Raw genomic sequence first — 24456 nt, forward strand, 5'->3', positions numbered from 1 at the left:
AGAACCAGTTTGGTCCATGACACACAGTTCAGAGCATAACCCCACCCACCGCCTCCCCGTCTCAATCCCTGTGTGGAAAATGAGCACAACCTGAATGCATTTTTCCTTCTCGAACAGGAATTCTTTCCCAGATGATTCTTCTGAGGTCATTAAACAATGTTGTGTGGCTTCGGGGAGCTCCTGATTGCTCTGGATCTAGTGCTGGGGAGGGGGTTCACTAGGTTTCCACACACAAATACAGTAAACAAACCCAGGAATGAACAGGAGCCAGACAGAGATTCCAGTCTGGTGCTGTAACACACAGCTGTGTCTCCCCAGGGCACTCATTCACAGAGCCCTTGCTCAGTCACCTCTGATGCTCGGAAACACTGCCGGCAGGTAAACTGTAGCTTAAAGAAAATATATTTCTCTCTTACAACCTCCACTTCACACACAGTCCTCAGGGTCACTTGTTACAACAATGCAACAGATAAAATCAGCAACTCCCTTTGTGTCTATGCAGCATTGCATCTTTAGAAAAAAAGAAACCCACTGCATCGGGATTATTCAGGACTGTTTATTTGCCCCTTAAATTATGAAAATAGAAATGCAAAATGGTGTGAAACAAAGATACTTAGGCAAATTACAAACATTAAGAAACAACCCTCAAAAAACAATCATCTTCATCAACCCATTGTTTCTCTTTCACTGAGTTTAACTCAAGAGAAAAAGTCACTTGTGTAGTTTAATTGCCTTACAGAAACCCTCATGGAAAGTTACAGGAACTGAAACGTCTTAGCCAGTTCTGTGGTTTGTCAGCAAGATTCATTTGGACAGTAACTTTTGGCTTTAATAATCTGTTACCATCTCCTAAAAAAATATGCAAGTGCAATTTCTAATCCTCAATAACGTAAGAAAAGTTTTTCTCTTTATCCTTTGCAGTAAGTTGAAAATGTCACTTTCAAAGTGTTTGTTTATCCAAAAATGTAATTTTTACCTCACCCTTGTATATTGTCACAAAAAGACATTTTCGGTCATGTTTAAGTCAATGTTTTCTATACAATGTGCCATAATACTGTTTTGGATCATTCTGGCACAATATTCAAATGTGCAACACACGAATGATTGATTCCAAATGCTTTTTGTTCTCACGTCATGCGATCAAGTATGCATATTTGAATATGATTTAACAGTGAATAATTCTATATAATTTAGTGAATAATATATGAAACAGCAGACAAGTTGTTTAAACTACTCTTTCCCCTTTTGGAGCACAAAATCGGCACTTTAATTGTGAGGAAATCAATGTTGACATTTTGCAAAACATATCCCTTCTTGTTTCACATAGGAAACCAAGTTGCACAGGTTTGGAATGGAGAATAAATTCATGGAGAATAAATGATTTGTTTTTGGTGATTTATGCCTTATGTCTAACTTGATTAAATATTGGTATTTTCCTATTTCCCTCAACAGGATTACATTAACATAAGTTAATTTCAGAGCAGACCAATACTGACAGCAGAGCAGAAAAGATGTTTTATGCAGGTAGCAAATAAAATGTGCATTAAAACAAGAAAAACACTGAGTTTCAAAACAAACAAGGCCATAGCACATAAGAGATGTAAATCTCTCAATCTCATTAACAAAGCTATCAAAAGGGTTTAAAACCCTCTGTAATAAAGCAGTTGGTCCACGTTTAGGTGCTTTCTCACCTAAACGTAGCTTAACATAAGTAGCTATAAAGAGATCTGCTTTTTATTTTTTCGGTAAAAAAAAGAAAACACAGGTGAATATACCCAGTCAAGAGATTAAAGCAACAAGTGCAGCTCTATGGAAAAAATAAAGTCGTCTAACAAAGATATAAAACCAAAGATTATAGTGCAATTAAAGCTCAAGTCAAGGAATAAATAATACATAAATCCATTCCTGTGTGTTCCTCCACCATGCAGACGTGACCGTCCCAGTGCAACTAAAAAGTCCTACTATCAATCATCCTCATTCACTACTCCTCTTCCTCCTCATGGGAGGGGCCTCTGAGTGAGGCGGGGCCTACATGCTCCTCCTCCTGCACATGCTCAATAGCTACTATGCCGGTGAGGAGAGCATAGCTCAACATCGCTGCCACGGCGACCAGCACTGACAGCAGCTGCTTGCGTCTCTTGTATGGCTCGTTGTCAAAGTCGCTCCCCTGCTGTGTGCTGGACATCGGACGATTGACGCCCTCTGCAAACAGAACAGACACGAACATCAGGACTCAATGACTCTTATTCTACAGACAGAACAATGGATGTTTTGTTCTTTGCAAACACTTTATTGCGGTTGTTGGTCACCTTTAATCTCGCTGGGGAAGTACAAGCTCAAGATGTTGCAGCAAAATGTGTTCAAGTTGTCCAGATTCTTCAAGTTCTGCTGCAGTCGGCAGTTAGGCAGCTGGATCTTAATAAGCGGAGCTAGATGACCAAACACATACGCATCTAGAGAAGAGGGCCTTTAACACACACACACAAAAACATCAGATGTATATAAATTGTATGTACTAAACCTGACCCATAAATCAACTGATAGTAAAGCTCAAAGATCAACCTTGATGTGTAAAACACTTACGAATCTCCAAAGAAAAATTTGTTCGATCCCAGACGCTGAGAAAGAAGATTCAGGCACTCCAGAGCATCATGGTAAAGCTGGAGGGAAAGGTGGAGAGAGTTAAAGAGAATATAGACTGAGAGGATGTAGAAGAAACAACTAGATTACAGGTTCTTATGTCCTCTTTTTCTCTATTTATGTTATTGTGGGAATCACTATCAGAATTTTTTTTTTTTTAACAATAAAAACATCGACAGCCAATCAGAATACACCTTTAAAGAGCTTGAGTGCAGACATATAATAAACAGAATGCACTGGTGTGTGGACGCTAATATAGGGTTCTTTCTTGGTGTGAATGTGCTAGTAAAGACATAATTTTTTTCCCCTCATGTCTTTCCAAACCTGTATGACTTACTGTACTTTCTTCTGCAGAAAACAAAAGAAGATATTTTGAAGAATGCTGGTAACCAAACAGTTTGGTTCCCATTGACTTCCATAGTATTTATGTCCATACAATGGAAGTCAATGGGAAACAAAACTGTTTGGTTACCAGCATTCTTCAAGTAAACATTGTTTTTTATCACGAGCAAAATCATTACAAAAATAACATTCAGCCACAGAGAGCATAACCCCAGCATGTGCACTGTGATTCACAGTCTCATAAATAAGCAGAGTTGTTTCCCAACTTCAGACTAGCAACTATCTTACATAGAATTCTCTGCCAGAACGGAACTTCTGCTCTATTTGAGCCCAGATTCCACACATCTGCTGCTCTATCAGTGTTTATTCAGGGACCAAAACACTGTTGCCTCTGGCTAGAGTCTAACAGCTGCCCTGGTGTCTCAAGGAGGTGTTATTGTCACAACAAAGACCACTCAACAAAACACAAAACAAACACAATCAAGCACAATATCCAGAACTCTACCAACCTCCTTCTCTGCCTCTTCTCCCGCCTCCAGTGAACTGTTTCCCTGGATCAGACGGAGTCGCTCCAGCTGCCTGTTTTGCATGCGGCCCGGCAGGAAGAAGTTGAGTGGGAAGGACATATTCTCTCCATGCCAGCGGCGCGTCACCTCCACGTAGTTCTTAGGATCGATCCATAAAGCGTAGATCTGCCGGGAGACATGAGAGTTTGAGCAAGTACCCACCAAAGCGTTTCTTTTAAAGGTTCAGGCTTTGAAGCTCACCAGTGCAGGTAACAGTCGCTCCTCCAGTAATGAGATGAAGGCCAGAGTGTCTGCACCCTCCTTGGCAGAGAGATCATAGTCTGCGTTGTATTTCTGAAACACAAATTTCCAGTATTACTATTATGTCTGCTATTGTTCAGGAAAAACAGGTACAGGACAACGTCCCCAAAATCATGTCATGTCAGAGAGTTCAAGCAGAGCCAGTGTTTACGCCTGATGAATGGCTTATTTATATGGTGCTGCTGGGATGACGTAATTTTTTAGGCCAACTCAGAAGTTAGCATTACCAAAGACTCCATGGACCACTGGCATTTGATGCACAAGACACACAAATTTTGGTAGTTTCGAAGTTGTCATCTGATTGGTTGAATTCTACAAGATTTCTGTGAGATGTGTCGCATTCTTTTGCATTCCACCTGGAACCAAAGGCATTGTGATGTTAAACCCCCTCATGGAAGGCACTTAATGGAAACAAAAAGATTGCCCGCCAATCTGTTATTGTAGGGACACTGACTAGACTACATTTTCACAGCTCTAAACATGACACTGAACAAAACAAACTGTGATTGGTTGTTTTACATTTCTCAGATGGCCTTTTGAGTGGTCCTTTACCAATGAAAATTACAATGGAGTCCAGACCTTCTACCATCAGTCTGAAGATCTGGCTGCACCAATAAGATTTTTTTTTCATCGACTTTTTGATAATTGCAGTAAATAATCTCTGTGACCAACAAAAGTTTATGGTTCCCAAAAATGTAGTTCATCAAGAAAATCTTCGCTAATAAAAGTTTTATGAATTTTGAAGCCTGAATGCATAAAACAGAAGCAAAAAGGTAAAGTTTGGCTATAAACAAACTACGCTAAATCTTTTAATCTTCAAGTTGGAGAGTCTGAATTAGAATAGTTTGCAAGTTTTTCTTTTTCTGACAACCTCTGTATTCTCATTTAGCCACTTTTCAGCAACAGCCAAGTCACGTAAAAGCTTAAAAACATCACACTGTAGTATTACATATTTTTTTTTACGTCGTACAATAAAATGTGAAAATATCTTGAGCTTGTGTTAACAACTGACGTTATTTCAGGCATTTAACCAAAAAACCCACTGACCCTGGGACTATGGAACCAGAAGTTGGGACTTGGGTTGCAGCACTCTAGCATCCAAAAAGTTGTGTAGTGTTTTGTGAATAAAGCTCCTGACTCTTTGAACGGCTCTGGGTAGAACAGCACTACTACTGGTAGAACCAGATACTATAGATGTGTTTCGAGGAAGGGTTTTGATTATGCACCTAATTAAAACCTTTCCTGAAAACAGATGTTTATTGTGTCTCATTCCATTCAAATTTAATGGATACCTTCATTGTGCAATCAAACATGATTAATGAGAAAATTAGAGGAGCTTTTATAATGACAGCAGGCTTCACTGGAAAGGCTGTGGTACTCGGGTGAACCCGAAACTACAAAATTAAGCTTTGTTTGGTATAAAATGAGCCCATGATGAGTGAAATATACAGGGACACTTGTATAATGCATGATGAAAAGAAATCCGTGACCATGATAGCAGCGAGGTTTTGCGGGCAAGAGATAATCACCTGTTTCCTCAACTGAATGATGATCTGACTGGGTTGGGAGCAGCTGCCTTCATCTTTGGTCCTGAGAGCAGGAAGTGAACCTTCAGCGAAGACATGAGCATCAGTAAAAAAACATTTCTTTTCTATAGGCCTATAAAGATGATCAATGAAGCTTTTGACTATCACTCTGGATATCAATAGTACTAATGCATGACCTATAGAAAACATAACAATATTACATAACAACCAACATACACTACTGGTCAAAAAGTTTGGGGTCTGTAAGATTTTCTTAAAATTGTTTTTGAAAGAAGTCTCTTATGCTCACCAAGGCTGCATTTACTTGATCAAAAATACAATAAAAACAGTAAAATATTATTAAATATTATTAAAAATGGAAATAACTGTTTTCTATTTCTGTTTTATATTTTAAAAGCCATTACTTCAGTGTTCAGTGTCACATGATATTTCAGAAACATTTCTTATTACCAATGTTGAAAACAGTTGTGCTGATTAATAAATTATATATTAAAGATGTATGTATATATATATAAATTGTGATACATTTTCGTCAGGATTCTTTGATAAACATACAGTGTAAATTTAAGTCTTTACTGTCACTTTTGGTCAATTTAATGCACGATTGCTGAATAAGTATTCTTTATATATATATATATATATATATATATATATATATATATATATATATATATATATATATATATAATTATCTCCTTAATAACAAAGGAATTAATTAATTTATTTATTTGTTAAGGTTCTACACATCCAAAGAGGATGTCCACTAAAATGTGATAAACAGGCTAATTACCGGTTATGCTTTAGATGATCTTTATTTCTATTTAATTTCTTTGTAAAGAATGTCAAAGTGATTGCAGTACACATGTTGTTCTTGCAAAGTTAAAGGGTCTACCCAGTATACAACTGTTGAAGGAACATTGCTCTTCAATATGGAATAATATTGAAGAAGAATCTTTGGAAGAATTCAGGAGCCAAGTAACATAATAATGGAGACAGACAAGAATGTGGAAAGAGAAAACATACAGATGCAAGTTATCAGCAGCTCAGCAGAAAAGAGGAAGAGGCCTGTGTGTGTCAGTTAAAACATGCTAAACTTTCGTCTTAATGAATGTTGAGTGTTTGCCAAGAAACAGATTGTTAAAACTCTGCCTGCTTACCTGTGGGGCTTCTCCAGGGGTTAGAAATCTTGTGAATTTTGAGCGGAGCTCCAGCAAAGCGAGCGTATGCCTGGAAAATGATATACAAGACATTATTATTATCATTAGGTACACTAATCCCAGTTCTGTTAACAAGATTTAAGCTTCCAAGTTCCAATATGTGGCATTCTGGTCTCTAGATACAGCTCCCTCCTCCAATGCAACTTTACAGGATTTTATTTACCGTTTGCAATCTGCTAGGCCAACATTATAAATCTTACGAGCTAGAAAAGCAATTTTAAGTGATCACCTGAGTTATCATTTATGTACAAATTTACAAATCAACCTAAGTATGAGCTGTGTTGTTTTCCTTGGCAAGCTCCACTAAATTACAAGAAGCAACAACACTGCCTCATATATAACAGATGAAGATAAGAGTGTATTGCAACAAAAGCAAGAACACAACCTAAATAAACAACAATTAGCTAACTTCAACAAAACAGCTCCATTCAGCTCTTGGACAGGGTTAGGGGTTTAAGACGAGATGCCTCATTTTACGACGCCATCCGATAAGAGGGACATAATTTCACATTCCAGCACACGCAGCTGAGAGCTGACAGATTGAGCACTTCACACCTGGCTCAGACGTCAGACCTTCAGCACATCGTTTAGCAGATTCTTTCCATTAAAAACATCTTATACTGCTGATCACTGGGGTTAAAGTCCCTGGAGCGTTTCTTTACAATTCAGACTGAAGCCAAGAATGACTCAGGAAAAATCAGCCTTGATTCTTAAAGGAATAGTTCACCAAAAAAAAAAAAAAAAAAAAACCACAATCTGTCATTACTGTAATTACTTAAAGGGATACTCCACCCCAAAATGAAAATTTTGTCATTAATCACTTACCCCCATGTCGTTCCAAATTCGTAAAAGCTTCGTTCTTCTTCAGAACACAATTTAAGATATTTTTGATGAAAACCGGGAGGCCTGTGACTGTCCCATAGACTGCCAAGTAAATAAGGATGCACTGTTTCTACATGTATTTAGCTTTGATTTGAAAGAAAACAGCGCATCCTTGTGGTGCGGATGATACAAAAGAGCATACGATGCTATGGAGAGACACAGAGGAGACTGTTGACAAAGGAATTGTTGAATAAAGTCGTTATTTTTGTTTTCTACGCTTACAAAAAGTGTTCCCGTTGCTTCATATAACCCAGATTGCACGTCTGATGGCAGATGAAGTATTCTGATGACAACTTTCATACCTTTTCTGGACCTTGACACTGTTATTTATTTGGCAGTCTATGGGACAGTCACAGGCCTCCCGGTTTTCATCCACAATATCTTAAATTGTGTTCCGAAGACGAACGAATCTTTTACGGGTTTGGAACGACATGGGGGTAAGTGATTAATGACAAAATTTTCATTTTGGGGTGGAGTATCCCTTTAACCTCATGTAATTTTCAAGAATCTTCAAGCAGTTCTTGAGCAACTGACCTTCACTGTGAAGCTCCAAACATTATAAAATACAATAAATGAAGCAGTTAATACAAATAAAATAAATAGGAAATAGTATAACAAATAACTTCAGGGAATAACTTTATTTTTATTTTAGAACTCTTACGTGACCCTACATAGATTACGTGTGTATAGAAAATGGATGAACATAATTATGCCACAAAATACGTCAGTCTGTCCCTCAGAGATTTTGTAAGGCTTCAGGAGATATGAATAGTATGGACTTATTTAATGTTCGTTTTGAAGCTGTAGTCACTATGAACTGCCCTTTAATGGAAAAGAGCTGCATAAAGATGCTTCAGATCATTTGTGTTTCAGTGAAAAAATAATTTTTGGGTGATTTCTTTAACATTAGGCTACCAGCACTCACTGTGACTGTAAAAGGGGGGAGAGGAAAGCATATTTGTGGAAAAAGCTGAGTATTGAGTTCTGAAATTTTCTCCTTTTCCTGGTTGCACTCGAGCAGTGAGCTGGAAAAGCGCCGTGAACTTAATCAAAGGCTGACATCATAACCTCAGCTTTATTACTATATTGAATCCTACAGAATACTAAATTGTGTCTTGTAAAGTAGAGAGGATCAAGTTTGGAAATAAATCATTCCTATGTGAACAACTGGTACCATCTAAAGAAAATACGAGGAGGAAAACTACAGCTGGCCGAAATCCACTTAGCCCACAGTAAAAGCAGTTCATCAGACTCCTGCTGTACACATAAACACACTGAAATTAGGCCACAGATGACAGAACAGCTTCTCTTGAAAGTGCAGATGGTAATAATTAGTTTGAGCCACTAAAATCTTTAAATAAAGTGGCAAAGATGATGATTGGACTATCCTGGTTTTAAGCCCCGCCCCCACCCTGCTGCATGACCAATCACTGCTCTGTCGTTAAGGAACAGTGTTCTAACATAACCAAAACAAAGCGAACACACCAGAGGTTAATTCATTAATAAACAAACGCTAGAGAAAATATTTTTGCTGAACAGTAACACATCATACTTTTTCCTAATCAGAGCACTTTTTTAAAATTCATTTTAAAATGTAAATGGTGCACCAAGCAAATTAATTTACCATGAAAAGAAAGGGATAGTATTTTTGACAAGATTACACTGGATCCATATTAAGTGTTAGTATAAATTCCAAGACCACTGTAAAACATCAAGCACTGCATATAAAAAGAACTGACATCATATAAATCAAATAGGCATACTTTTAAAATCAAGATAGAAACTTGTAGAATAAAGCAAGCATCTATCATCACAAGAGATCTCTTAAATAAAAGTATTCATGTAATAATTAAAACAATTATATTGTATTATATTGTATTATATTATATTATATTATATTATATTATATTATATTATATTATATTATATTATATGATTAAATAATGTTAAATTAATTCATTATCGCTCATTCATTATCGCTATATATATATATATATATATATATATATTTTTTCTTTCTTTCTTTTTAAATGAATACAAGAAATGCAATGAAATAGTTTTTTAAATTATGTTGTTTAAATGTATTTCTCTTATAGGAGCACTCCAAAGCAGTTGAAATGTAAGTAAATGTGACAAACATCTTAATCTTCTCTAATGAAAAAAATAAATACATTCATAAAATAAATACATTCATATAATTAATCATAAACAACAATTAATCACTGTCAATAATATTATGATAGTGACAGGACTAACTTCAAGTTGGCAGCTACCAGGCAAATCTCCAGGCATCCTCAGACCTTCACATGCAGTAATAATTTAATGCAACTCTACCCTTTCTGGTGCAGGGAGATAATCTGAAAGATTCTAATTGTACTTCACATTAGTAAATTAGACACAGAGAGCAATCATAGTCCCCAGATTACATACAGACAAAATTAAACGCACACACACCATAACAACCACACACAAACCCAAAAAACTCCCAAAACACAAAAATCCCACCACACTCTTTGAAGCATCCAAAACACACAGCACTGATCAATCTAATCACTTTAACATGCTATTTCAGCAACAGTAACCTGGTCCTGTACCCACATACAACAGTTGTTGATTGGGAATAAAATGGATCTGAATGCAGTCTCCAAAGCTGCCGAAGGGAGATGAGACTGACGTTAACTCCAGACAACAGCGCTGGGTTTGTGGTTTACAGTAGCACAGACAGGTGCCGTCCTGGTGTGACCAAACTAAAGTGGAAAAATAAGAGCAATGGAGGAAATGTATCCCACATGATGATTCATGCAACAAAACTATCTGTAGATAAGCACCTTGGCTGTGGAATTAACGGAGATGTTAAAACACAAGATCTTAAACCATGAGAAGTAAACAGTGGAGATTTTCCCATTTCAAAGGGCAGCATGATCTGCCTGGTATTTAGTAAGATCATGGTCCTGCAAAACACATTTGACAAGAAAAAAAAGCAACGAGTTAACTTAATTTGGAAGGCTGTTACTTAACTAAAAATATTAGATTAATAATTATAATCAGATTTTTATTCTGGAAAATAGATAAGATAATATCAAATAACTCTCCCTGTGACCCTGTGGTTTGCAGAATGGATAAATGGATTAGAGTGGATTTTGTGTGTGTGTGTGTGTGTGTGTGTGTGTGTGTGTGTGTGTGTGTGTGTGTGTGTGTGTGTGTGTGTGTGTGAATATAAGGTACTTCAAATACAATTTAATATGAATAGTGGTTACAACTGTTGTTTATTACTATTATGGTTTATAATAATAATAGTAATAATAATAATAATAATAATAATAATAATAATAATAATAATAATACAAATATTTATATAAACTACCACGCAAAGAAAACAAATTAGGTATAAATGTAATAAAAATCCTGGCATAAATAAATAAATACTATTTTTATTATAAATATGCCAGGTTAATAGCAATGGTATGACTAAGTTACTGTATGTGATATCACTGTACCAAGTGATCGATACCGAAGCGATTCTCTGCACAAACACGGAAACTTAAGCAGAACCCAGCCCGTATCAACATCCAGATTACACGCGCCAGCGACGAAAACTCACCAGCACGATGAGACAGTCCGTGTTTACTGACGGTAAACCCAAACCAGCCTTCCAGCAGAACAGCTCACTGGGTGTCGCCATCTTTAGAAGCCAAACACCTGTGACCCGGAGCCGATGCTTCGACAAATAAAAGTCCCAACAAGTCTTTCATTCAAAGCTAAAATAACTGTTTTAAATAACAGTTTTGACGCTTTAGTGTGCTCACAATACCTTTCAAATGTATGTGTATTATTAAGTTGCTTTAAGATGTACATTGAGAGACTGGAGTAGCTAATGGCTGCTGAAAATTCAACATTGCTGTCACAACAATAAATTACATATTAAAACAATAAAATAAAAGTTATTTTAAATTACAATAATAATACTGTGTTTTCACTGTATTTTTGATCAAACAAATGCAGCTTTGGTGAGCATTAAACAGACAAAAAAATCTTTGAAATAAAAAGTTTTGATAGTGTTTGTGTTGTTTATGGTAACTGAAAGATCTTTTTTATATATATAATTCACTTTTGTAAACATACTATATATACACTGCTAACTGTGTAGGAATATTGCTGTCTTTTAATATCTGTTTTGACTTTTTTGATACTTTTGTAGTAACAATATGTCTATTGTGTTTTGTCAGGAAGTTTGGTTACCATGGCATTATTTGTAAGGTACTTTAACTGAACTTGTGTGCCTTTGTGTTGTGTATTATCAGTGTTTGAAGTAGGGGAGAGCAGAGATGTCATATTTGGACAATATTTTGCCAATTGGACAATCAGCCGCATGTGTTGCAAGTCTCCATGCCAAACAGCTGCCAAGAAATCATGAGCCAAAACTGCATGCACACATGATGACATCATCTCCAGAAACTCATGGGACTGATTGACTCCAGTACATTCCTGTTCAGGACATGAGCACCCATCCCGTCTGCTTGTGTGAACTCTGAGTTAGTTTCAGTGATCCTCTTCTCTTTCTTTAGAGCACTTTTACTCAGTCTGTGGTCTGGGAAAACATATGTGACCACTTAATGTAACTGTGTGTTCCCATTTAGATAATTAAGTTCCATCGAGGGTAAAGACAAGAAAAATTCAACATATTGAGAAAATGTCTGGAAAAGGGCTTTAGGCATCATTGGGACATTCCGGAATTCCCTGAAACTGTTCCAAGAACAGACTAAAGGGCAAAAGGAACCATGCACATGTATGTCACTTATGAGCATGGTTTTAAAGGAACATGCAATAATATTTAAAGGACTGGAAAATTATACTAATAATTATTATTTAATGTAAAATAATTAAAGCAACTATAAATTCAGGGTGTCACAAAACATTTCAGACTGTGAGTGGTAAGATGACGTCCTTCCTCCCACAAGCAAACATCAGGGTGGCATAAAACACTTCACTGAAGCCCTGTGGAAGAACCAAATGACCCGTATAACAACTCAAATTTCAGACACAGACAAACACTCAAACCTCAAGTGAATAAAACATCACTGATCTGAAAGGAAGAGTTCTTACCAAGTGTCTCTGACCTGGAGGAAAAAACATAAACGGATTTTAAATATTTATATGAATGCAGATGATTTTGTTGAACCATCTGAAACAAACACAAACTGACAAAAACATTATTTTAACTCTAATGCAAACTGGCACAATAAAAGACACTTATTGTTTTATTTATCTGATGGGATACTTAAAAAAGGCAGACAGATGTGGTTATGGCTGTTAAAATGTCTTGAGGAGAGAGTTGCACACTGCTGCAGCCAGAAAAAAACACACATACAGTACACACACTTCTGCTGTATAATGTCACTGCTGATGTCACAGATGATGTCATCACATAGATTCATTTCAGCAGAGGTGAGATGTGCTATTTATGGTGAGAAGTTATGACCATAAATATATAATAACCTACCCCATTTCCACAATAAGTAAATAAAGAAAGAAAAAACAATGAGTGAACATGATTTGCTATTATTAAAATAAATGGTAGCTTGGGCCCTTGTGATACTCCCACAGTTTCATCTCACTATTCAAAAGCAAATCAGAGTTATATACTATGCAGACACTAATCATATTTAGAGAAATGATTAAAGTTGCAAACTTTACTGATGTGGGTTCACTGGGGTTTTGGTATCTGAAAAGCAGGATAGATGAGCAAAAGTCTCATTTCAATGTAATAGCTGTCAAAGAGAAATGACTGAGATCTGATTTGTGTTTTTTCTTTTTTCGAGGTTTTAGAAAAGGCATCATCTTTTTTCACTCCTCAGAGACAATGAGGTGCAGGAGCTCCACCCACCTGTGTGCAGTACCTGCTCAGGTGCTCAAACAATAAAAAGACTGTTCACTCTGATAAAGAGCCACTTTCTCCAGAGTCCAGAACATTAGTTGTTTTTGACTCATCGTGCTGGCAGAGATCACACACTGAAGGATTACTCGTCTTCAGAGATGATGAAGATTATACCAAGAGCCTCCACCGTCTTAGTTGTTGGTTGGATTGTACTTTTCATGGGTGAGTAGCAACTATGTTTTAAAAAAGTGATTTATGAAAAATTAAAATATGAAAAAAATGATGTGAAATATGAAAAACTGACAATTTTTTTTTTCATTAAATCAGTTTTAAAGGATATTTGACCCAAAAATGAAAATTCTGTCATCATTTACTCACCCCAAACTGTGAAGCACAAAAAGAAAATATTCTGGAAAATTTTCTCAGGGTTTTTTTGTTCAAACAAAAAAGTCATTGTGTTTGTTGTTTTGGACACCAGTGACTTTCACTGTATGGACAAAAACATATTCCTCAGAGTATCTTCTTTTATCCTGAGGGTGAAAACATTTTCCTATTTTGAAGAAATAAAAACCTTAAAACTCACATTTTAAATATGTCACAAAAACTTTTCATGATCATTATATCAAAATCTGATTTAGGTGTAAACTCTGTCAGTACGTCTGCGGTGGATTCCCCAACTGAAAGCACAGATGCCTCGACTCCACACTCTTTGACTTCAGTTCTCATGGATCTCAGAATCACTAACCGTGTTTATAATGACTCACTGGCTGATCAGCAATCAGCTGAGTATACAACACTCAAGCAAGAGGTGGAGCAACTGGTGAGGGTCTCTTGTTATTCATGCTTGAATATGTAAAGCACTCATGGAATATTTACAGTATTCTAGGATATATTACATCCCCCACCAGACATACAGTACACTATAGATGAAAGTGAATCATTTAAATGATCAGGTCAGTGACTAATGGTCATCTAGAACTCCTTCGGAATATATCCCAGGAACAGTGATGGTTTCAGATAAAAATACCACAGTACTTTGATATATTATGTTACTGAATGGTTGCACTTACAGAAAAGTACCATTTATCATTCAAATGTAAATACCTTGCATTAAATCAAAGTACCTTTGGTAATAACATCATAACATGGGACTGCCACAGTATTAATAACAGAATAGTTTGCTATATTTAAAAGAAATTACAGTGTATGCCGTACACCTAAGAAACCATGGTGTTGTCATGGTACTATGAACATAATAAGCTATAGGCACTTTATCAAATACCAGTATTATCAAAGTGATAAAATTAACTGATTAAATGTATAGTTTGAGTGCAGTGAACAGTAAGTTGTTTTGGATTAAAATCCTTTGCCAAAAGCATTAATGTAATGGAAACCTTAGTACCTTACTATGGTACCAAAAACATAGTGACATTATGCTACTATTTAAAGTGTGATTATCTAAAAAACTACCAAACATTTTAAAGGTTTCTGCTATTAGTTAAGATGAGTAAACTGGTCTTACTCTTAGGAATATTGATTTTTTTTTTCCCTCGTTGTACTTTTCTTTTTTCAGTTTGCAGATATTTATGAAAGATCTTATGACACCACTCATCTGATATATTTGGGGGCAGATGAGATGATTTTCAGGTTTGATTAACTCATAATCTTAGATTTACATCCAATATAACAGAGTGACAGACTGTCTGATCTTATAATGTTTCTCTTGCAGTAATGGGTCTGTGATCGCCTCTTCTCGCCTGCTGTTTGGGCCGACTCAAGTCAATCCAGAGCTCCTGAGAGGAATCTTTTTGCCTGCGTACAAACAAATTCTATCGCCGGCACTAGAGATTGACCTCAGCTACATTGAAAGTAAAATAACAGTCAAAAGTGGTAGATTTTAGATTGTTTTCACATTGTTCATTAACATTGACATTAAGTACTGACCATCTAAACATATGGAAGCTTATTTCCACCAATGAATAAAAACATAAGAAAGATAATTGTGATTTTTTTTCTCACAATTCTGATAATTCTCTTACAATTGCAAGTTTTTTTCTTTTTTTGTTACAGACTTTTTCCCTCAGAATTCTGAGTTTACATCTCAGTTCTTTATTTTTATTATTTTAAATTTTTTAGACACCTATTATGACCTGCATACACATGCAGAATTCTGAGAAAAAAAAAATCAGAACTGCAAGATGTAAACCTAGAATAGTGAAAAAAGTCAGAATTCTGATTTTATATCTTACAATTCTAACTTTTTTCTCAGAATTCAGACATCTTGCAATTCTACTAAATACTTACATATACAAAATAATACCTAAAAACATAAAAATAAACCTAAAAAAATAATAAACTGTGAAAAAAAAGGCAGAAATAAGCTTATCCATATAAAACTTATTCTGTGGCAGAAATAAGCTTATCCATATAAAACTGACAAAAACATTATCAACTAACAAATTCAATCCCACCCACAGATGAACTACCAGGTGAAGATCCTCTTGAGGAAGAGAAGAACTTCAGCAGACCACCAACGACAACACACAAAGAAACACCTTTTATGACCATGTCCTCCATGACCACGCCCCTCACTTCCACTCCTGACATCATAACGGATGCTGAATCCTTCACCAGTCGCCTTCCATCCACACACTCACCCAACATGTCCACCTCCTTCCCGCTGAGCTCCAGTGCTGTTGTAGGAAACATCACAAACCCAATCCACTCCACCACCTCCATACCCTTTAACACCACCACAATGCACCTAAACACCACAACCAACTCACTGATGGATAATACAAGTATTTCTACAGCACCCAACAATGCAGTACCCAATGGGACCACCCCAGAAGTCCCCAATAGGACCTCCACAGCAGCATCCATTGGTACCATCACTACAGCTTCCAATGGCACCACCACCATTGATACCATCACTACATTCCCAAATGCCACCATCACTGCAACCCCAAATGGCTCCACGACTAAAGCCCCCAATAGCACCACGACTGCAGCCCCCCAAAGCACATTTACCTCCATTCACAGCACTGTTGAGAAACCGACAATCAGCTCCACTGTGTTTTCAACAGCTCAGCCCTCGAAGACCACAGCCATGAACTATTCACCTACTTCGGACAATATTTTGCTGCCTGGATGGGCGGTTGCCCTGTTAGCACTGGCGGCTGTCAGCCTCTTCCTCCTCCTCATCCTCATCATTCTGGTGAGTGATCGAGGGTTTAGGATCAATGTAATATGAACCTTTGGTTTTATAGAAGACAATGGTACCAACTTTAAAATAAAACAAACCCATTTGTGGTATGTCACATATTTGATTGTATATTCATTTGAATAAATAATAAAACTGACCAACTTCTGAACTATTATTCAGCAGTACATTGATATATATATAAATAATGTAACCTTTGATAGGCTATATACCATGCTACTAAATCATTACCATTTTTATATATAAAGCAAGATGTTCGTGGTGAAATACTTAACAGAATAGCCAAGGTGGTACATTTTGGGGGTGTTTTTGTCAGTGTTAACAGTTTACTATTAAAGGACAACGGTGTTCCTCCTCTCAGGTGGTGCTCTGGTGCTGTTGTCCGAAACGAAGAGTTTTCATGAATGAAGTTGAAGAGATGAATCCTCCCATGTACTTCAATCCAGACATCCCTATGTATTCAACGCAAAGCACATTTGATACATCCAACGGCAAACAAGCGGTGCGATACTTTTCATAACTCATTCTGACGCAGATTAGCTTATTTTGTTCCTATAATTTTTGGTCATGAAAAAGAGTGAAACTAAACAAAAGCGACTCCCTTGAACTTTCAAGCGTGAATTTTAAAAGCGCATGTGCTATACTGTAAGAACAGAACACAAACTTACAAACTTATGCTTATAATCTTATTATTCTCTTCAACCATTAAATCATTAACAAAAAAACAACAAAATCAATATAATCAATAAAAATATTAAAAAAATAAAAAAATATAAAAAAATTTTAAAATAAAAAAATAAAATAAAGTTGTCATAAAAATATAAATATTAGATTGCTTAAAAATATTACATAACTTAAAAAACAACTAATTTAAAATGAATTAAAAGAATTACTTTAAACTTAAAGTATTAAAATTCTAAATTAATATTAAAAAAAATATATAAATTTTTTTAGCTAAATAGAAATATATAAAAAAAGTAATAAAATTAACAAAAGTTCATAATAAAATTACTAAATTTAAAATGAAAATATAAAAAAATATTAAAGAAAATTCTACATTCTCTGTCACTGGGGTAATACCCTTTCAAAAGGTACTCATATGTACCATATGGGTACTATATGCACTCTTTAGGTGTAAAAAGAAGTACAAAAGGGTACATTTTAAAAAGGTACTGCCCTAGTGACAGCTTTTGTACTTTGTAATAGTATATAAATAATAGACAAAATTAAACCACTGCATTTTATGATGCAGCATGAAAGTAGCAGGAGTAAGTTAAGTATTAAATACCGTAAAAGACTCAATACACGTTGATATTTACTATAGTTTTCAGTTACAGGATTTACTCTCAAGTTAAAGAAGGGATTAGCTACAGTTACCTGCTCATACAGACATAATGGATCTGCTCTTGCCTGCTGCTGTATGAACGGGACAATTTGAGTCACACCTGTTATTAAAGGCAGGTAGTGAAAACACTGACTTTGTGAATGCAGCCCTATGGTCAGAAAGTATCAAGAAACCTGTAATTTAATGACAAAACTTGTTGAAAAGCATGCATTTTAACCATTTCACAAAATACGTCTAACAATATAACAAGTCAAAGACTATATATAAACATAAATCTTGTTTTGCAACTTTTAACTATATAAATAGAATTGCAGCTTTATTGTGGAGGGAAAAAGAGGGGTTTTCAGAAGGGTTCTCCATCACCATCTCTGTCCATGTAAAACACCAACCCCACAATCACAGATCAGAACTAGGGAAAATTGGCTACTGTTACCTGGCGTTCCAGCGCCACCATCGCCTGCACAGGCCCCTCTTTGTGTGGCTCTGACTAAGAAACCTGAAGCGTGGGAAACTCGACTCTCAACCAGAGACTGTGAAGCCTCCATCCACGTCTCCTCCATCGTCCAGTAGCCCCGGCGTCACCGCTCACAATGCCTTGCCTACATTTGAACAATAATGGGAGCCAGGAGAGAAAGACTTAAACTCTGAATCCAACCCTCTCTGAGGCCTCCAGGGATGAATGCATCCGAGCAGCAGGTTTTGATGGACAGCTGATCAGAGCAGCAGAGAGTGATTAACTGAACAGAGCTGAACGGGGGTGTTTGTTAGGGTTCTGGCACTTATATTAATAACAAGTTGGATGATTCACAGTGATGATATAAACAAAATGATCTAAATCACCTGAAACAGCCCAATGGAAGAAACAGAGATGTAACTATTCACTATATATATATATATATATATATATATATATATATATATATATATATATATATATATATGTATATATATATATATATATATATATATGTATATATATATATATATATATCTATATAAAATGTAACACAATAATACTGAAATAATAAAAACAACATTTTACAGTAAGAAAATAAAATAAAATAAAGAAAAAAGACATCTAATAACAGAAATAACTATATTAATGAAAAAAGTAAATAAAAAGAAAACAACAAATATACAAAAATATAAAGTAAATACATAAAGGAATTGTCACGGTGTCTGTTCTGTGTCTCCCTGGGTGGCCACTAGAGGTCTCACTTCCCCTTATCGTCACTCCACTTTAGAACTGCATTTCCCATAGTCTTGTCTTTCATCACTGCTCATTGCACTCAGCTGTCCGTGGTTATCAATCATTGCACTCAGCCAATTCCCCGTTAGCATTGTCATTTCCCTTGTGTATAAATACCCCGGTTGTTCTGTCATTGTCACGGAGTCCTTGTTGAATGTCACCCTGGTTTGTCGTGGTTCTCGGTTGTTGTGTATGTTTCTTGTTTCTGGACTGCTTACCTGGATTGTGACCTTTGCCTGGCTGACCATGAGATTTGGATTATCCTAATAAAACATACTGCAATTTGGATCTACCTGTTTGTGTGTGTGTGTCGTGACAGAAGGACTCCGTCATGCCTAGATCCAGCGGTGTGGGATTTCGAATCGGTTCCCCAGCCACCATGGAGGAACGGAGGGGGAGATTTCCGGAACTTAACCACCCTTCGTCAAAGGGGGAGTGAGGTGGGGTGGCCTGGCGCAATTGTTTTGGACCATGGCGGTCGGGATGGGTTATAACGATGCAGCACTGAAGGACTTTTTTTAACAACTGTCCTGGATGACCCTTTACCTCAATGGGAGATGAAGGGGCTGGAGATCCTAGACTTTTGGGGGTTTACCCCATTACCTGTGCCATCGTGCTCAATGGGATACTTCGACCACACCTGTGTCTCCAGAGAAGAGGGCCGCCAGCCCAGCGCCACAGCACAAGATGGCCGCCACCCCAGCGCCACAGCACAAGATGGCCGCCAGCCCGGCGCCACAGCACAAGATGGCCGCCAGTTTCAGCACCACAGCACAAGATGGCCGCCAGCCCAGCGCCACAGCACAAGATGGCCGCAAGCCCAGCACCACAGCACGAGATGACCACCAGCCCAGCACCACTGCACAGGAGGGTCGAATCTACACCTGTGTTGGCAGACAAGATTGTTGACTCAACGCCTGAGTCTTCCGTCAAGGAGCCACCGGCACGTCATCATAGAGGCCGCAGGAGGAGGAGACAGGCATCAGCCGTTCCTCCAAGCCCGAGGACGTTCCCCGAGCAGGCCGCTGCCGTCCAGGAGGACGTTCCCGAGCAGGCCGCTGCCGTCCAGGAGGACGTTCCCGAGAGCAGGCCGCTGCCGTCCAGGAGGACGTTCCCGAGCAGGCCGCGGTCGTTCCAGGTGGAGGTGTGTCAAGGGTTCCCGAGGCGGTGCCCGATGCCGAGGCGGTGCCCGAGGCGGTTCCCGATGCAAATGTCCGATGCCGAGGCGGTGCCCGATGCCGAGGCGGTCCCCGATGCCGAGGCGGTTCCCGATGCAATGTCTGATGCCGAGGCGGTGCCCGATGCCGAGGCGGTGCCCGATGCCGAGGCGGTCCCCGATGCCGAGGCGGTGCCCGAGGTGGTTCCCGATGCAAAGGCCGTTCCCGAGGCGGTGCCCTTGTCTGAGGCCGTTCCCGATGCCGTTCCCAATGCCGTGACCTGGCCATCGCCACAGCCTGCTCCTTACTGGCTCCCCGATTGGCAGGTTCCGTTCGGGCCACTCAAATGGCGAATTCCTCCCTGGCCCGTCTGCACAACGAGAATGGACCTGATCCACCGTGGCCACCTGAACTGCCTGGCCCCTCGTGGTCCCCTGAACTTTCGGGTCCACCGTGGCCACCTGAACTGCCTGGTCCCTCGTGGTCCCCTGAACTTTCGGGTCCACCATGGCCCCCTGATCTGACCGAGCCACCTGGGCTACCAGGGGAGCCATCACTGCCGGTCCCAGTTCCCCTACACGTGCCTGGCCCGCCATCCCTCCCCCTGTTCTGCCTCCACCAGTCCAACCTCCCTCCTGGTCTCTTTGTTTTTTGGTTATTTTGTTCTGAGGAGCATCTGGAAGCTGCTCCTTAGAGGGGGGGTAGTGTCACGGTGTCTGTTCTGTGTCTCCCTGGGTGGCCACTAGAGGTCTCACTTCCCCTTAATCGTCACTCTCACCACTTTAGAACTGCATTTCCCATAGTCTTGTCTGTTTCATCACTGCTCATTGCACTCAGCTGTCCCGTGGTTATCAATCATTGCACTCAGCCAATTCCCCGTTAGCATTGTCATTTACTTGTGTATAAATACCCCGGTTGTTCTGTCATTGAGGGAGTCCTTGTTGAATGTCACCCTGGGTTTGTCGTGGGTTCTCGGATGTTGTGTATGTTTCTTGTTTCTGGACTGCTTACCTGGATTGTGACCTTTGCCTGGCTGACCATGAGATTTGGATTATCCTAATAAAACATACTGCAATTGGATCTACCTGTTTGTGTGCGTGTCGTGACAGGAATATACTATATATATATATATATATATATATATATATATATATATATATACAACATCTAAACAGAAATAAAATTATCAAAATAAAATCAAATAAACAAAAACAATAATTTAAATAAATAATAGTAAATAATAGTAATAATTTTAAGTTAAAGTACTTAACATTAACATTAACATTAACAATTACCTTTTGACATAAAAAGTTGTTTCTAACGCTGATGGACGTTATAGTATATACAAGCCCTTCATTGTCATCTAATGTTAACTGACTCTTGTTTTAACAGGATGTCAGAGAAAAACCTCAGAAAAACCAGACAGGAATGTACATGGTGAACAAATGAAGGACACAGGTATAGTAAAACACACATATGCAGTAGTGAGCATGACACACTTACATAAAAAAAATAAAAAAAAACCAGCAGAGCTCAAACTCTCTTCAACTCCATAATTCAGGTTTTCTGACCCCCAACATTGTCCTTTCTTCTGCTTAAGAAGAATGAGGCCTGCAGAAACCCTTACGTTGGATGGATAACTGTCATATATCCGGCACTGCACAGCAGGATGCTAAACGGACAGGGAAATGATTTTACATGCCATTATGATTGATTTAGAATTTATTTTCCTACTACATACCTCTGCACAAAGTAATTTGTAACTTGTAAAAATGGATAGAATGATGACAGTCATGTGCTGTATTAACAGGGATTTAGTGAAATTAAAAAGAGCTTCTCAAAATGGCAGTGGGGTGACTAGGTATTTTTTTCTTTTTCTTTTAATGAAAAATACTGTTTCATTGGGAAAAAATCCTAAAATATTTGTTGACACTGCCTGGTTGTACCACAGATCAAAAACAGGAGTTTAAGCTATTTTGTGCATTGAGTGACAAACTTAGTATGAAATAAACCAAACAGAACTAGACGGCTCTGTGTCTATTTGTCAGCTCAAATCCTTTTTAAAAGCAAAGAGGGTAAAAATGTGCCTGATTGAGAAATTAAGAGACTGAGTATTTGAACAACAAGAACATAAATGTGTCAGAGGAAAGGTGAGGCAAGTGAAATTCTGCAGATTATTTTAGCGGTCAAATGTAATCTGTGATGAAATTCATTTTTCCCCATATTTTTGTCTCTGCTGTTTAAACTGACCCTGAATTCACACACACAAGCTGTTCAAGAAATATCCAATTAACAGGTGTATTTGACACGATCAATTTATTCTGCATATGGAAGTGTCTGATCACTGAGTGGTTACTGAAACAAAGTGAATGTTCTGCTGGTCATGTGAACTAAAAAAAATAATTTGGTTTACCTTTAAAACAAAGCATTTGTAGTTGTGTGTGGAAGAAAAATGTAAAACTATAAAGGATAATCATTGCATTCATTTAACTTTAATTTGCCAGCTTTACCAGAAGAAAGTTTGTACCACCCACTTATAGTGGGCCGAGACGTTGTTTCTGTTGTAATTAATAAAAATGTTTAAAATGTTACACATTGACAAGGGTTAAATAAACATTCTGATAATAATAAACCCATATTCTGATCCAATATCTTATGCTAAGGCTGTTTCGACAACATTTTGATTTGAATGTTGTGCCCGAATAAAATGCTGGGCTGAAATAGCTCCAGTCCAGCAGGTGGTGCTGTCTTCATCAAGGCACCGGTTAAATAGTAACGTACATAAACAGAAGCAGGCAGAGAAGAGTCGTCAGCCCATCTCAGAATGAGGCTCCAGTGTTTTCAACCACAGTTCTAAGGCAAATTTGGTTCCAGTGCTGATTCGTTCAATGTCCTCGCTGCGATCTGGGGCCCGGTTAAAGAAACACAGAAACAGGCAGCAAAGTCTCAATCAGCTCACCGTGTGGAGACACCTCTGTCACTCTGACAACATACAGAAAACAGATACTCAAAACAATAGAATTAATACTTAAAGGAACAGTTCACCCAAAAATGAAAATTTACTTCTTCATCAGAACAGATTTGGAGAAATGTAGCATTCCATCACTTGCTCACCAATGGATCCTCTGCAGTGAATGGGTGCCGTCAGAATGAGAATCCAAACAGCTGATAAAAACATCACAATAATCCACATGACTCCAGTCATCCAGACATTTTTAACTTCAAACCATTGCTTCCAGCTAAAAGTCCTCTATCTGTAGTAGAGGAAGCATTATTATGCATTTTGGACTTTAGTCCAGAATTGAAGGTTTGAAGGTAAAATGTCTTAATGATGGATTGGTTTCTTACAAACAAACTCTCATTCTGAAACAAACAAGTTTTTCTCCAAATTTGTTTTTTGATGAAGAAACAAAAAATCATTATATTATCTTGGATGGGACCGGAGTCAATTTTCGCTTTTTGGGTTTTTAACTTTTTTAAATTCCTTTAATAGAGATTAAGACTGTGGCAGGTCATTGATTTTGCCCCCAAAAAACAAACTTGCATAGACCCACACACAGTTAGACGTTTATCATTTAAAATGTTCAGTGTATTAAGCAATACTTATTATTCAGCAAAATTATTATTTATTTTAATTATTAGAGTAAAGACATTCTTTATATTTTTTGTATTTTTTTTTTAATAATTAATTATTTATATTTTTTTTCGTTAAATTTTTTATTTCATTTTAAATGACAATTTAAATTATCAATTATTTTTTATATTATAAAATTGGGCACCTTGTTAAAAACCAATGGTCTAAATCATTTATAATACCATTCTAACATAAATTGACAAGTTCAAATAAACAATTTACATTTAATTTATTTATTTATTTATTTTTTTTTTTTTATTTATTTAATTATTTATTTTTTTTTTTTTATTTTCAATTAATATTTTTTATTATTTTTTTTGTATTTAATATTTTATTAATTTCCACACAATTAAATTTTTTATGATTTTGTTTTTGGATAATAATAAGATTATGTAAGCAATAATAAGAAATGTTTCTTGAGCATAAAAATAATACTTTCCATAACATAAATAAAATAAAATAAATTTAAATTCAGCTTTGCCATCACAGGAATAAATTACAGTTATTTTAAATCATAA

At 37.2% G+C, this 24456-nt stretch overlaps 1 protein-coding gene across 1 annotated transcript; it reads right to left on the minus strand.

The window, feature by feature from the left end:
• Window positions 1-542: 542 nt before the first annotated feature.
• On the minus strand, window positions 543-11201 carry LOC109053432 (metaxin-1-like). Its single transcript, XM_042773065.1, has 8 exons — window positions 11057-11201; window positions 6514-6583; window positions 5339-5418; window positions 3750-3842; window positions 3492-3674; window positions 2584-2660; window positions 2310-2467; window positions 543-2202 (listed from the first exon to the last, which is right to left on the minus strand). Exons 1-8 carry the CDS (start codon window positions 11135-11137, stop codon window positions 1982-1984), a joined length of 963 nt encoding a protein of 320 aa, XP_042628999.1. The 5' UTR covers window positions 11138-11201; the 3' UTR covers window positions 543-1981.
• Window positions 11202-24456: the final 13255 nt, after the last annotated feature.

The sequence above is a fragment of the Cyprinus carpio genome, chromosome A16, assembly GCF_018340385.1.
Source record: "Cyprinus carpio isolate SPL01 chromosome A16, ASM1834038v1, whole genome shotgun sequence".
Classification (NCBI taxonomy): Eukaryota; Metazoa; Chordata; class Actinopteri; order Cypriniformes; family Cyprinidae; genus Cyprinus; species Cyprinus carpio.